Raw genomic sequence first — 17,098 nt, forward strand, 5'->3', positions numbered from 1 at the left:
GGCATGAAGAAAGTGACCGAGAGGTTAGTGAAAACGAAAAAATTTCGATTGACAAGTTAGTCGGTATTCTTGACACAGCAATTACAGGACTTGAACAGCGGAACTTTGTAACTGAACAAGAAATTATGTCTGCTTATAGAATGAAAGAGAAAGTATTAGCACATAAAAGAAAGCAATTTAAACAACTTACATTGAAAGAAATGTTTAATAAAGTAAACAATAAATATTATAATCATCAATTTAAATCTGGTAATATGGCATGCAGAAATTATACAATTAAAAATATGAAACCGTAATTTATGAAATAAAGAGCAATTATGATCCTTTATTAATTAATAATTAATAAAGAAATGTTTAATAAAGTAAACAAATAATATTAAGCTTTTTTTTTTTTTTTTTTTGTAAATTTTGATACCCTTTAGATCATAATTGCTCTTACGGTTTCATATTTTTAATTGTATAATTTCTGCATGCCATATTACCAGATTTAAACTGATGATTATAATATGATAATATTTATTTGTTTACTTTATTAAACATTTCTTTCAACGTGCGCATGCGTAAAGCATACATTATGCATAGTCGAAATTAGAAAACTGCAACCAGAAAACTATTTTATGTGTATTTGTGATATTTATAATGACAAGGAAATTGATTAAAATCTTATCGGAGTACAGCGAGATCAAATACTACATTTAGTATGGAATTATGAGCCAAATAAAATAAAAACATCTGCCCTGAAGATGAGGATAGTGCTGACAAATCAACTTGCATGCCGCGACGTTCCCCCCCCTTTGGTGTCACTGTTCAAAAAACAAGACACAAAAAAATTACACATAAAATTCCACTGTACTCACAATTACTAAGATGTTTATGGGCCATATTACTGAAAGCAATGAAAGTCTATTCAATAAAGAAATTAAAAAGCCACAAGCTGTATACATATATATAATAACTGATTTTATTCAGTACATAAAATACATCTTAAAATCTGGAGTTACAAACAGTAATACAAAATTCACATCTTATCTTTTTACCAAATTATAAACTAGAAAACATTTATACTATAAAAAATGATACCATTTATGTGCATTTTGAATAGGTACTAACATGTACATCATTTAGACTGTTGCATTTGATTATGATTACTTCCCAAATATATACAAAACTAACAAATAAACTATACAAACATAACAAAATATGAGAAATACATTTAATCAGTTTTCCACACTTTATTAAATAAATCCATAAAAGAATCATAAATCATGAACGTAATTGCTACATCAAGACAAACTCTACTAAGCCTTGGCACAGTACCCTTGTAGAACCTGCAAAATACATTCATAGTTTAAAAGAGATGTGCAGTAATAGAAACTTTATAAAAATAAGAATACATTTCAAAAAACAAATGTGAAATTCTGAAAAGAGAAAAACACAGACACAGTCAGCCTATTTATCTGTATCTGAATTTTAGTCAAAAAATCAATTGTTATTTCACGAGTTAGCACTCTTATACATCTTGTATTTTGGTATTGTAATGGCTGAATATGGGTTTCTGTGCAGTTCCCAGAGCATCAAAACTGTCAATTTTTAACAATAAGCAAGCACTACTTGCTGGATTAACTTCCACAGGAAAAATTGAACTATTTAGGTTTGAAAAAATTGCATATTATTGTGATTGCTCTTAAAGGAAAATGTGACTTTTTGCAACCAATTGTGTTCATTGCTCTGTAATTTACATTTCTTTTTACTTTGATTTCGTTCCATTTCATAACAGTGCATTTACTGTTTACCTAATGGTTGAAGCAAAACAAATTTCTGGAACACATACAGAACTCACTTATTCAAGAATGGGATTACACTTCAGCAACACACTGAGAATGATAAAGCTTCACACTGCAATTTATTTTAATTCTAACCCAGCTTTATGAAGAATGTAAGTTGAGTAATTACAGATACAGGCATGCTTCTGATATAGAACACTAGACAATTACAATTAAGATATTTTCTAGCCCAGATATTTTTTGGTTGTGTAACAATTAAGGTTCCCTTTAGTGGTATTCAATTCAACCATAGAAATTACTATTTTTTAGAGTCTCATTCAAAGCTTATTCTTTAATTATGTCATAAAAACACAGGTGCTAATTAATTTAATTTAACGTGATTACAAGTTTTGAGTAAAGTGATTTTACTCTAAATGTATTGGTATAAAAAAGAATTCTAAATTTTTAATCGATGGAAAATCTGAGTATGTTTAAATGATTTTATTTTATTTTTAAATATTTCTCTATTAGTGAAAAGGAGAAATTTATATGTTTGACTATTTCAAGTTATATTATGTATATGTTATTAGATGAGGTAAATTTTAATGTGTTATGAGAAAAAGTATCACTGCCTTAGTGATAATAGAATATTATATTAAAGTTAATAGAGTGCTAAATGTTGGAAGATGAATTAGTTTTCTATATTATTTGATATAAATACTGAAATAATTTGAGAATACTATTTACCAACAGATGTAGAGGATAGTCTGGCTAGTTATGTTGACTTATGCTTACAGATAATTAATAAATGTATTTAATTTGATATATTATTGCTTATGTTTATTTTATTAGTTGTCTACCATGTCCTTATATGATCGTTAGGGAAGTATGAATTTTCTAGAAAACCTAAGTAACATATTGCAGTTTAGTTGTGGAATTAATTACTGTTTTCTGAAATTATGAACTAATAGATTATATGAACTGATGCATTATTTTAATGAAATTGTGATTGATTATATATGTACGGCTGTTTCTTCACTAGTGTCCTGTTACGTTACACATGGGGAAAACCACAAAAACACTTATGCAGCCAGCCTGTTCGCAGGATTCAGACTGAACTACCAGTGTTCAGCAATTTTACCGCTCGGCTGCTGATGGGCTGCATTTCAAGGAATAAGTTTTAATAGTTATATTGAATGGGGCTATCTCTAGTTTTTGGAAGGAAATTATGTATTAATATATACTTTTAGATAGATAAGCATTAAGCAGTAGACACTTTAAAAACGTTTTTAAAGAGATAGCCATTCTGGATTTATTGTGAATGTATCTTTGACTTATACCAGTATTTTTTATTTTAATACCAACACAAATAGAGAGAAATAAATTGCTATTTTACAAATGTTACAATTTAATGACTCTTACTTACTATCAACCACCAGTGAAGGATTTTAAAGAGACCAGCACTAGTAAGTTTAGCTAAAACAAATTTATTTAAATTTTTTTGACATTACATTTTCAGAGTAATGAAATACATAAACCAAAGTGTTATAGATAAGATTTTCTTTGTTTTTAGTACATTTTATTCAGAAATAGTAGTTCTTCCAAAATATTCAAATGGCACATAAAATATGAACACTACTTTATGAATGTTAAAAAGAATAATATCAGTAGAAAACTTTTTGCATATTTGTTACTGATAAGACCTAAAGCATATTACTCAAAAATAAATGGTTATTAAACTCAATTCTTTTTTAATGGTCTGGGGTTATTTGTTTTACATTAATCACTACACAGACATTTAAACCAGGTTAAAATAAATAAACTTTTATTCGTCTTTTACATCAACAAATAGGACTATGTTGTCATATACTATCTGAGTCTGAACAACCCTTAAAGAAGTGGATCTGGCAGGTGATGTAATTTGATGCATAACCAAAAACTTAAAAGTGTTGGTAGTGGTTTGTCAGGTCATATTTATGCTTCTGTGAGACAATGAGTAAGTTAAAGGAGCTTAGCGAATTTGATTGTGGCAGTGTGGAATGCCAAGTTTGTGGGAAATAAGTTCATGAAATTTTGGACATTCTACAGAAGCCAAAATCCAGTGTGAGTGATGTAAATGTGAAATGGAAATGTCAAGGCAATGAGACTGCAGAAAAATGAAGTGGCTGGCAGGACCAAAAAAAAAAAAAAAAAAAAAAAAAAAAAAAAAAAAAACACCTGAATGCAGCCACAGAATTCTGAAAAGGGCAGTGAAACAAAATCACGAGTTATCATTGGTTGAAATCACTCAGGAGTTCCAATGTTCAGCAGGCATTAGTGCTAACAGCAGGACTGTTTGTCAAGAGTTAAAAAAACCTGGAATTTCATAGTCGTGCAACTGCTCACAAGGCGAACATAACTACCCAGAATGTGAAACAATGATTGCAGTGGTGCAAAATTCACCGTCGTTGGACTGTGAACAAGTGAAAAAATGTTCTTTGGAGTGATGAATCTCGTTTTACAATCTGGTAGTCCGATGGACACGTCTGGAGTTGGTAGATGCCCGGCTAGCATTTCTCAAGTGATTGCATTGTGCCGACTGCAAAGTTTGGTGGCAGCATCACGATGTAGGAGTGTTTTCTCATGGTTTGACCCAAGTCCCTTAGTTCATGTGGTTGGAAACATGAACTCTGAGATGTATTTGGACATTCTGGGTAATGCCGCTCTTCCAACTCTATCACAGTATTTCGAGGAAGGCCCATTTTTCTTCCAGCAGGATAACTGCTCCATTCACACATCAAGACTTGCACAGCCATGATTTGATGAAATGGGTGTTCAAAAACTGGACTGACTCATAGAACTGGGGTCCCTCCTAAAGGATTGGGGCTGACTGAGGGCACCAGCTATAGAACATCTTTGGGACGAATTAGAAAGCAAATTACGTAGCTAGCTAAACTAACTATCCTCACTGCCAGCACTCACTTCAGCTCTGATGGATGTCTGGAAGTCAATTCCTATGGCTGTCTATCAAAAACTGGTGTGAAATCTCCCCAGACATATACAGGCTGTCATCGATGCATAAGGGGGAACCAACATTATACCTCAGGACTCTCTGAATACGTACCACTGGGTGTGCAGGTACTTTTGGCCAGATAGTGTATATCTGTTTGTACTGTAAATATTTGCCTCTGTTTCTAGCAAACTTAAAAAGTTTGAAATGTGAGCTCTTTTTGAAGTTAAGCTGAAAGAGCCTCCTTCACTTTTTATTAAATATACTAAGAAATTATATCACGATTATCTCGTGATATAATTCGTGATATAATATAATATACTATCACACATATAATTGACTGATCTGACGCCCAATATTTTACTGAAAAAATTTAAAGCAAACCAGACCTGAGAATTTGAAAAATCTCTCAAATGTATATTATGAAACTAGGAACTGAATACCTTAAAATTACTGACTTTTTTATAGTTTTTTAGAAATTGATTTTTAATGAGCTCTTTAAACCTTTCATTGAGCAATTTGCTGACTAATGGCCAAAATGCTGATGTGATAGGTGTAGGATTTCTTTCTTTCTTTTTGGCTTTAGTATCTATAATTACTGTTGATGCCCCTGTTGCACAAACACCAAACATAAAAAGTTGCTGAAGATCTTTAAATGACAAAATGATAAATGATTCGGTTTTTATAGATAAGCCTCAACAAAAAATATGCCAAATTAAAATTATTACTTTAAAATGTGCAAAATTAAAATATAACTGAAAAAAATTATGTAGTGCCACCCAAACAAGAAAGTGGTATGTAATTTGTCCATTCCTTCATAAGAAGCAATGGTGGACCACCTGGAAGGTGCCTCCATAATAGAGATCACAGCTTCTGGCCTTAATAGAGGCCTATGCCTATAAACAGCTAGAGCCCGCCATTGGAGAAAGGGGGAAATTTGTGTAGTAAACATAAAAAATAAAAATTTAAAAACAGTAAATTGCAATACAAACACTTACGCAAAGAAACCTTCATTCTTAGCAATTTCATAAATACAATGAAATGTATTTTTATACTTGTGTGCTTCTAAGCCCTATAAAAATAAACATTTCATTAAAAAAATGAACAGCATTGGTTTAAATTGAAATGTCACTATTTTCTAAATATAATAAAATTATATACATAAATATAATAAATGTTTTGTATTTTTTTTTATTTTATATAATTGTAAAACATGCAAACAATGCCCTTGTTAAAGAATTACACACCAAATTATATGAAAAGCTAAAATGAAAATCTATTTAGAAAAACTAACTGAGAAAAGAAGAATAAAAATACATTTATTACCATGCATTTACATTTCAAAACCCTTTATTTATTTATTTTCCCTTTTTTTGTCCTAAAGCTCATATTACATCACATCAATTTACCTTGTATTATATTATTTCACTTACTACATCTTAATGCAAACTATATAACTGAAAGCTCATGAAAATTTGCTTTATTACCACTGTAGTTACAGCCACTAATTTATAGCATAAAAATTCCAGGTGAAGAAAAAGCAAAATATTTCATAATACGAGGGCATTTCAAAAAGTAAAGATACAATGGCTCACATTCCTTAAAAAAAAAAAAAAAATATATTTAGAAAACATCAGTTACATCTTATTAACTGGATTATTTATTATTTTTTAACATAATCACCCCCACTATCCAAACATTTGTTAAGTCGGTACACAAGCTTCTGTATCCCACAGTCATAGAAGGTTGCCACCTGTTGGAACCCAGCACGCACACAATTTCCTGTACCCTAACTTGACAGTCACAACTTCATAAAGAGTTGTCATTGACACTTCTGGTATGATCTGATGCAATTCTTTCAATTTGAGATGTCTATTAGTACAAATTGCTTGCTCTGTTCTCTGAAGGAGGGCATCAGAGATCACAGATGGCTGACCTGTTCTTTGTTCATCATGAACATCGGTCCTACCTTCAGAGAAATGACGACACCACTTCGTTACATTTTGTCGATTCATAATGTTTCTATAAACAGAAACAATTTCTTTGTGAATATCCGCTGGTCGCTGACCTTTTACATGAAGAAAACGCATGACGGAGCGCACTTCGCATTTGTCGGGATTTTGAATCAGCGCAGCCATTTTAAACACGACCTACTCCAACCAGAATCAACGTTGAAATGCCGAACTACCGCGAGGAGAAAGCTAACCGTTCAAGGTTAACACCTGTGTTGCCAACTTGCTCACCAAAACTTTTCTTTTCCTCTGACGTACGGTGTATCTTTACTTTTCAAAATGCCCTCGTACAAATAAAAAAATAATAAAATAAAAGTAACAGAACAGTGTTGCATTAACAGACTACTAGACAGTGGGAAGGGAATGAAAAAATTAATATTACAGGACAGCAAACAAAATTGTTGGGGAACAAAAGTGATAAAAGTATGAAATAAAGATAACAAATATGGTAAATTTTAAAAAAAATCAAGATTAATGAAACAGAAAAAAGAAGCATTAATTACTAAGGATGAAAGAAATATATTTCCCAATATCATTTTCATTTCTTTTAATATAACTCTCAAATAATATTTTTAAAAAATTGCAGAACTTTTTTATAAGTTATTTTTAAAACTTGCACTAAATTATAAATAAATTAAACAGAATACTCTGTTCATTTAGATGTTTTGGAAGGGGGAAACAAGAAGATAAAATGACATGCAAATCTGCAAATTATCTTTGCATCAGATTTCATTAAAGTAATTAATTTGAATTATAAAATAGTGAAATCAAAATAAATTATGAATAAGCAAGAATTTATAAGTTACTCAAGGGAAAAAAAACATAATTTACATTTTTGATACTAGATTTATAAGAAAATTAATTTTAATTAAAATAAAGTCTTGATCTAGACAGCTTTCAACTTACAATCAACATCTTGTAGAATGATCAAGCAACTATGACAATGGGAAGGAAATGAAAAAACAACTTCTGTTGGAGGGCAGAAGTACAACAAATGGAAACAAACTATCTTAGGCTTTTTTTGGTTTGAGACCTCTTAATGTATGATAACGGAAATTTTTAAAATACACCCGAAAAATTTTAGTGAACTTAATTTACAAAATACTAACAAGTAAATTAATAGATTACTGTACAGCAATGGTTCTTAAAATTTATGAGTTCCAGGGTTACTTTTATATGATGCATACTTTATCAGATACCTAATAACTTTAACCATCATGGTTACCTATTAAAGATATTTTCAAAACAAAACGAAATATGTTTGGAAAATCTCTTGCAGACTGACCATTAACTCGCAGATCATTGTGGACACTTAAAAAATCACTGTTGTATAATTTACAATGCAAACTTATTTATGTTAATCCTGGAACAAATTTCTTATGTTAAATCCTGGAACAAAGTCTAGCCTATTTAAAGAAATTCATCATCATGATGCCAAATAAATTTTATATTAAATATTTTTAAATAATAAAAATGTCAAATAGTTTGTGCAATATATTATTTGGTAAGTATGGTTTATAGTATTATTAATTGCTGAATTGCTAGCAGCTTGGTTATCAACAAATTTAATTACAGAGATAGCCTAGTATGTTAACAGCATACTGCTTATAGAGACTAGGTTAGCACATGATATAAAAAATGGTTAGGTGACATATCATGGCTTCATACTACTTTGGAGTTTGAAATAAATCACCAGTGGAAAGAAATTGAGTACAGAACAGAATGTAAAGTGGGTATGTTGATGGCAATCTTTATGAATAATCAATAAGGTGATATGCTACTGCCATATGATAAATAGCAGTGAAATGAGCATGAGGTTGTTAGCAAACAGTTATCAGATGCCCTAAAAACCTGTTCAGTCAGTTGTGCAGGATCATTTTCCCCATAATTATACACTACTCCTATAATATTACAACAAACCATTTAAAAAAACTATGTGGAGTATAAGGATCTTCTCAAAAATACCACACAGTAATAAAATTCTATCACAAGCTATTAATAAAAAATAAATCCATTTAAGCCATTTATACATGATAAAAGCTTTTCAAAATAAATTAGGGTTTTAAAGGCTCAAAGCAAACTTAAAAATTTACTGATTAAAGGCAGACTTTTTCAAAACAGATGAAGAAAATGAGCTGCTGCCAGAATGTCATGAATAGTACATGAATTTCCAAAAATAAATAAAAGGCTCATTGAAATCTACTTATGTGTACATTAATATGAGTATTTACATTAATTAAAGTAAATCTGACACACCAATGAATGAAATTTTTTGGATAATGTTATATGAAAAACTAAAAACTTTTAACTTTTGAAAAATACTGTGCATTAATAATTATATCAATACCTGCATCAAAACAGGAGATCCTATAGTTAGCAGTATTATAACACACCTTCAAGGTAAATTTACAGTTTTAAACAAACTTTCAAATTTGTTCAGCACAAATGCTAGAAAATTGTATAAAATGTTTGTGCACACTTATTATTAACTACATCAATCAACCTACCTGCATTCTTGTTTTAACTACATCAATTGGTGTATTTCCAAAAACAGAAGCTGCACCTGCAACAGCACCAAACAATCCTACTACTATCTTGTTGACACTTTTATTTGGATCTCCACCACGATACCAATCTTTGAGCGATTCCATAACAAAAAATCGAATTGCTTGATTACTTCCTTGTTTCATTATTGTTGCAGTTCCACCTTGATAAACACCTCTAAGACCTATTTATAAAGAAAATGAAATTCTAGGAATCTTAAAAATTTTATTTGTATAAAAGATAAGTATCTAAGTACATACATATAGGAAAAAAGAAACTATTAATTTCCAAGATGACAAAATGCAAAAAATCTCTCATGACAGCAACCTCCCTAAGATGAACTACTTATTGAATTATTGGTGTTTCTGATAATATAATGAAGTAGCAATATAGAACATCACTGACAGTTATGTTCTTTAAGATAACAAACCACTTCCACGGAAAGCAAAAATTAACTGGAATCAATGAGTAGTTGTCTTACGGAGGTTTCACCATAGTTAGAAATAAATTTCAACAAAGGTTAGGAAAATAGTTTTTCAGCAAAGCTTCTCATAGAAATTGAGGATTGCAACTTATTTTCATTCATTCTCAGGAAGAGGTGGTGAGATATATGGCCACTTATCAGCATATCATGTTACATCAATAAATCACCACTTTAAAGAGAATCTCATCTTCCTATATTTAACAGGCTATACTGTGTTCCTTGTTCACTGTAGTAAAACAAAGAAACAATATACTTTTTTTTTATTTCACCTTCAAGTAAGTAAATGATCATACTCACCTAGAGATGAATTGGCCGCACCTATCATTATGCAAACCAAATTCGTCTGCAAAGAGAACATGAACTACGAAAATACTGAAAACTAAAACCACTGCTTTCCTAGCGGGGGTGCAGCACGTAAGAGTATGCAGGTAGCTAAAATCAGGGTTGTCTGAACTCTCATGATACCACGCCTAAATACTTTAAATTCATTGTAAGAACTTTTTATACAATTTGTCATATGTTAGTACTTAGTGAATATGAAATAAAAATTTTATTAATCATTGAGGATTTTTTAATTTGGGGGTGGCAATCTTACGAAAGTATGGCCCAGAACTTAATTCATTCTGCGAAAGATTCAGTTTGCAAGATCTTCAAACTAGTTGTCTGGTAAGTGCAGACCGGACAATATATTAAGCTTCTGGCATTACACGCATCATCATTACATTTCCCTTCATTTGGTTTACTTGGGTTATTCTGCTCATTAACTGAAGAGATCTATTTGTAAATATAGTTGCAAAGCAGCATATATTCCATGCCAATTTATCAGTGAAGGTAAACAGTGGTAACCTCTAGCAATTATATATTTTAGATTATCTAGCCTAGGTATTCTTTTACTTCAGCATCTTCAATGAATTGTTGCCACATTATTCACAGTGAATTGTACTGTGATATGCTACTGCTGTATTAAATATTCTTGCAAGTGGGCCTTCAGACTGTGATCATATACTGCCAGGTTTCCAAGACTTATGATACAGAGACACATAATAACAACAGTGATGATAAAAATTCTAACAGGGTTTGCTAATTATTGGCTTTATATCAATACCAATTGGTTTGTTTTTATTGGTAACCAATTGGTAATAAAAGCAAAACAGAATTGAAGTGGGTAGGATCTTTAGGAATGATCAGTACTGTGGTATGGTATTCCTGCATGATATAATTACAGGGCTCAGACTAGGCATAGAATAGATTTTTGATGCATATCCTTTTGAATATTAAATTTCTAAATTTAACATACTTTTTAAAAATAAGTATCTTCAATATTCATTAATGCGCATTTGGGGGCATTTAAAAACAGATATTACAGTTCAGAATGTAAATCATATGCATAAGCAAGTGACAGTTTTTAAAACTGATGAAATAAAAGAATTTCTTTTTACCAATATTTAAAATGATAGAATTCATTCATCAGTCCAAAAATTCAAACATTATGTTCTTAAAAACTTAAACAGTTTAAGAAAGATTATATAACAAGGCATTTCTTGGAACAGTCACTTGCTAAAACCACTGCTTTAAGAGTATAATAATATGTATTCAAACTACGGAAATTTTGGCAGTCTCTAATAAGAAATTTAATTTACAAATGTCTATAACAAAAATTTCTGATATAAATTTATATTAACAATGATATATATAAGAAATTCAGATTTATATTACAGTGAACTATTACTGTTTATTATGAAACTAAACTAATATTTACTATGAGAATTTACTTTTTGACCCATTTGGTTTTGAGAAACACTGATGGTCCCCATAATAAAAACAAATAAACCAAATTTTCTATATTTTATACTTAAATGTATCATATTATCAAAAGTGTTGCAGTATGAAAACCTGATATATCTCATTCATTTATTAAACTGAAGCCATGGATTTATGATTTATGATATTACAGTTACAATTTACAGTTACGTACTCCTTTTTAATAACCTTACATATTTAATATGATAAACAGCCTCAAATAAAATTGCATTATTAAAAAAATATATTTCATTCAGCATACAAGTCTTCAACACACCATAAGTTATTGAATAGAGAGTTTTACAATGATAATTCAAGCCATACCTTGTTGTTTTACAATTTCACGAACACCATGGAAAAACCCTCGAAACTTGGGATTTGGTGACTGCTGATCATTGATGAATTTCACTTTCACAGTCTCCATAGGAGTTACAGCAAATATTGCTTCTGCGACTCCTGCCCCTAAACCACAAAGCAAGCGCTTAACAGGAGGCAAATTCCCTTTTTCATCAACACTTTTTTTCTTGAGGGACTCAAAAGTACCAAACCTAAAATGAAACAAAACAAAATAGAATATTTTATATTAATCAGCTTAATAATATAATAACATGGTAACTGGTACTACCGATCACAGGATATTTAAAACTCTGCAACATATAATAAATAGCAATCACAGCTTCAAGTGAAAATAGTCTTAGATGGTAATATATTGAAATTCACAAAGAGGTATGAAATCACTGATAAATATGAGCAAGGTGTGTATGTTGTCAATTTAGCGAAATGGTATCAGCATAGTACTATTACGATTTGCATGTTACTGAAGCAGAAGAAGGCAATAAAGGCTATAGTGCCAGACAGTGAAATTATAATAATATCCAAACAGATTAGTTCTCTAAAAGATGGAGAAGCTGCTGTCGGTGTGACTGAAGGAAAAGCTGCTGTCGGTGTGACTGAAGGTGAAGCAGCTCAAAGCAAATACTGTGACCATGGTGATCAGCTGTAAGAAGGCATAAGTTATATACCAATTTGCTGGAGATGGCCCCAAGGTCTTCAAATAATGAATCTAAAGGGACATTCAAGGCAAGTCGTGGCTCATTTTAAAAATTTGATAGGAAGTGGAATTCACTCCATTGTCAGGCATGGTGTACCAGCAAGCTGCTGAAGAGTATATGCTCAGGCATTTTTCTTCTTTATATTCTCTTTTATATGTTTTATAATGTTATTAGTTTCCTTAAAAATACAGTGGATTTATTCTTATTTAAAAAATATAACAAAAACACAGGTCATAATTTGGAAAGCTGAAATGGAATAATGGTATTTAAATGGATTTCAGCATACAAGCAGATTCGCTTATGAACTCGGTTGCGGAACATGTATGCTGAAGTACCATTATATTTCAATATAAAACCAACAAAATAATTTAAATAAATTTCAAATTTTAAATCTCTTTTAATATAGCTTGTAAAATTTCAGAGCTACAATTAAAAATATTATGCTAATGATGCATTTAAATACAATTAATTCATACTCAACTTTCAAATCATAAATATATTAAAAAGTTAAACATAGGAAAAATTGACAGAACTGCTGTGAAAGACATTTTAAACTTCAACATTAATGAATTTTGGCTTATCAAATCTATATTGCATATTTAATGCTTTTTAATAAATATATATTGCTGAGGATAACTTGAACAATAAAAATTACGTGCAGCTCAAGTTTTCAGACAGAAAAACTATTTGCATCTAAAATTTCAATCTTATCTCCAATCCAATTACATTAAAATAAAATACAATAAAATGCTGCACTAAATTTTATAAACTAATAAATTAACTTTTCAATTGTTTATACTTCTGCAGACATAAATGCTTAAATAGAACTCTTAAAATATGATAATTAGTAAATTTAATTTATATGTAACGTATAAACCAAACTATTATTTTAAATATGAAATTTTAGATACTTTAATATGAAATTTTAGATACTTCAGTTTCTAAAGCAGTTAAAAATATATTTTATCATATTTATGTTTAAATTAATGTTATCAAAACATTTTATTTATAAATAGCTTTGTGAGTTTTTCTTCTTATGAAACTATTTAAACAAAAATAAATATCACAGCTTACAAATTAAGTATTCAGTTAACTGAAACAAAGGTGATATAGCCTGAAGAGAAAAAAAAAAAAAAAAACTGGTATAGTATTATGTATGCAAATAACAAAGTTAACACACCAATCACAGTAAAGCATGGAAGTCAGCAGTGTCTTGCAAAGTTGTTAGTTCAGGTACTGCTGTAATGGCAGGTTATTAAAATTTAATTGAGTTTGAACATGGTGTTATAGTTGGCGCATAAGAGATGGGGCTTACCATCTCCGAGGTAGTGATAAAATTTGGATTTTCACATACGACCGTTTCAAGAGAGCACTGTGAATATCGAAAATCCAGTAAAAATATCAAATCTACAACACTGCTGTGCCTGGAAAAAGCTTGTGAAAGAACAGGACCAACGACAACTGATGAGAATCATTCAACATGAGAGACGTGTAACCCTTCCTCAAACTGCTGCAGATTTCAATGGTTGGACTTCACTTAACAGACAATGATTGATAGGGGCTTTCGAAGTCGAAGGCTCACATGTGTACTGCTGTAGACTGCAGGACACTTAGTGTTATGCCTCACCTGGGCCCGTCAACACCTCCATTGGATTATTAATAACCCGTTGATCTGATGAGTTTTGTTTCCAATTGCATCAGGTGGATGGATATGTATGGATAAGGACAGAAACTTGTGAATCAGCGGACCCTACATGTCAACAGGGGACTGTTGCTGCTAGTAGAGGCTCCGTCAATGTACGAGGCGTGTACAGTTGGCGTGATATAGGACACCTGATGCGTCTAGATACGACTCTGTCTAGATATGATCCTGGGCGCTCACCTGCACCCATTCATGTCATTCTGTACGGACTTGAATATTTACAGAAGGACAATACAATACCACACAAGTCGAACGTTGCTACCAAGTGGCTCCAGTAACACTCTTCTGACTTTAGACATGTCCACTGGGCACCTAGATCCCCAGACATGAACATTATTGAGCATGCTTTGCAACATGCCATTCGGAAGAGATATCCACCACCTCACACTCCTATGGATTTGTGCATTGGCCTGCAGGATTCATAGTGTGATTTACCTACAGCAAACCTTCAGCCGTTAGTTGAGTCCATGCCACATGAATGTTGCAGCAGTTTTGCATGCTCGTGGGAGCCCTACATGATATTAGGCTTACCAGGTTTCCCCCCCCCTCTTCGGCGTAATATTAAACCTGATATATCATAGCCCCAAAAAAGTTGTTCATTCAACGAAGAATAAGTAATTACATTTTTACTATCCAATCTTTGAATATTAACATAAAGGTTAAAGTTTTAACATACAGAAATTAATGTATTCAACTTGTATTTAAAAATAGCAAAAAGCAATCTAAGAATGACATAATTTTTTAATAAAACTATCGATTTTGAGAGTGATCAGTTGTTGGTCCATCTTCGTCAGCAATAAAAGTATTTTTTCTCCTGAAAATATCTGATTGCCCTCAAAATCTATATAATTTCATTCAAAATTTATGCCAATCTAAGACTACTTTTTCGCTTAAATTTCACGTTGGGTTGTTTCTCTTCCAGTTAGATTCAATTTATATTTTGAATTTCTTTTTCAACAAAAGACCTTTCCATTAGTCATAGATTAATTCTACATTCTAAAAGATTATGCACAAAGTATAATTTTCTAAAAAATAATTGAATTCTCTAAAATATTTCTTTCTATCAAATAAAATCTATCGTTAAAACTCATTTAGCTGCTTTACACAAACTACATTTTAAATTCCAGATTTTTTTTAAGATCCTGTCTAAATTCTGAACTTAAATATAATAACTCATATTTAGATATGATTCTACTTCATGTACATATAAATAGGGTCTTCCAAAAGAAAAAAAAAAAAAAAAAAAAAAGTCACACCAAACCTCTGCAAAGCTGCTACTGTGAAAAAAGCACATTCAAAGATTTAACATGACTCTTGAAATCTCAAATTATGACTGATATAATTCTTTAATATGCATTTCTAACTTTTAGCATAGTGCAAAACATTATGAAAAAACGCAGAAATGGAAAAAAAATCCACACTGATTGATTTGATGTAATGCCAATGATACATACACAGTAGTTTTAACTATTTCTCAGACAAGTTGTGTATTACCAAATCTAGTAGTTGAAGAGATTTTAAATGCAGCCTGCAGGTTTTTATTCTCTTGTTACAAAATTTTATCGATTCTTGCAGCTACTCCAAAATTTTTCAAAAATCTTCCAGTCCATAACATTGTTTGAAGCTGTGGTTGCAGATCTCCACTGCAGAAACATTGCGCCTTTAAACAGGAGCTAGTAAAAAATATAAGGTGGGAGCTGTGGTGATAGAATGTAGAAGCACTGCTTTTTCCTTTTTCAAATGGATGATTACATAAAAGAAGTGAATGGCACAGCACAGCTCTTTCATAAAGAAGGAACTCTGTTTAGCTACCTAGTCTTTCAATTGTTTAATTTAAATTGCTTCTCTACCACAAAATCTTCAAAAAGCTCTTCACTGTAGAAAAATGTGAATGAGCTTTGTATTTGTAATGATGAGCAATGAGAGCAATGAATTTCAAACCATAAAGTTATGCATCCTCATGTTACATCAAGAAACAAATTTGAAATTCTTTCCTTTTCAGGAAAATTATAACAACTTTCACATGGATGCATAAATGTCTCACTTTTAGATATTTAAAGTAAGCAATACTTCCCCTTTCAGAATGATTTTAAACCAGAAGTGCCAAGAAAAGACAAAAAAAAGTAGTTATATTACTTGGAATGAAGCAGTAACTTTATTTGATATTGAGTGAAAGTACTGTGAAAGAGGCATGTTTCCGTAAGGTACTATGAAAACAGATTCGAAGAAGTCTTTGAAACAAATCACCACTAAAACATTACAGAAATATTAAACTCTTTGCAGTAGAGTTATACTACAAATACTTTGCACATTTCTTATATAAGTCATTGCAGGAGTATGTGAATGCTCATGAATGGCATTTTAAAAGTGCTTGTATTTTTACATTTTCAAGTGATACTATGTCAAGGATACTATGCCAGTCCTTACATTCAAATTATAATTTAAAGTATTTTGAGCATTATCTAAAACTAATACTATGGCAAGTGACAAAATAATTTTGCCAGTAATCTTATTTACTTCATTTGCTGTAGAATAACTATGATCTGACATGCTTTTTTTTTATACACTGTAAAATTATAAAGGAATTCATTAAGATAATGTTTGCCCATTGTACTGACTTTTGAACTTATTATGTCTGGGCTCCATATCTTCAGAATCAAAACCTGAGAGAAAATGATTTGTTATTCTCCTTATGCATCAAAGGTTAAATATCCGTTGCAAGAAAGGGAGGTTTGCAACAGAGAGGCAAATA

General features: G+C 31.0%; 1 protein-coding gene across 1 annotated transcript in view; it reads right to left on the reverse strand.

Annotated features, from left to right (window-relative positions):
* Positions 1–939: 939 nt before the first annotated feature.
* sea (mitochondrial citrate transporter scheggia) overlaps positions 940–17,098 on the reverse strand; it is a 50,275-nt gene continuing 34,116 nt past the window's right edge. The window contains exons 3-6 of the mRNA XM_035355664.2: positions 11,917–12,140; positions 9,272–9,492; positions 5,751–5,824; positions 940–1,328 (exon numbers count right to left, since the gene is read on the reverse strand). Of these exons, the coding sequence (XP_035211555.1) occupies positions 1,214–1,328; positions 5,751–5,824; positions 9,272–9,492; positions 11,917–12,140 (634 nt within the window). The 3' untranslated portion in view covers positions 940–1,213. The remainder of the gene's footprint in view (positions 1,329–5,750; positions 5,825–9,271; positions 9,493–11,916; positions 12,141–17,098) is intronic.

This window comes from Stegodyphus dumicola, chromosome 7 (genome assembly GCF_044657685.1).
Source record: "Stegodyphus dumicola isolate Sdum_Otavi_A_Nest chromosome 7, ASM4465768v1".
Classification (NCBI taxonomy): Eukaryota; Metazoa; Arthropoda; class Arachnida; order Araneae; family Eresidae; genus Stegodyphus; species Stegodyphus dumicola.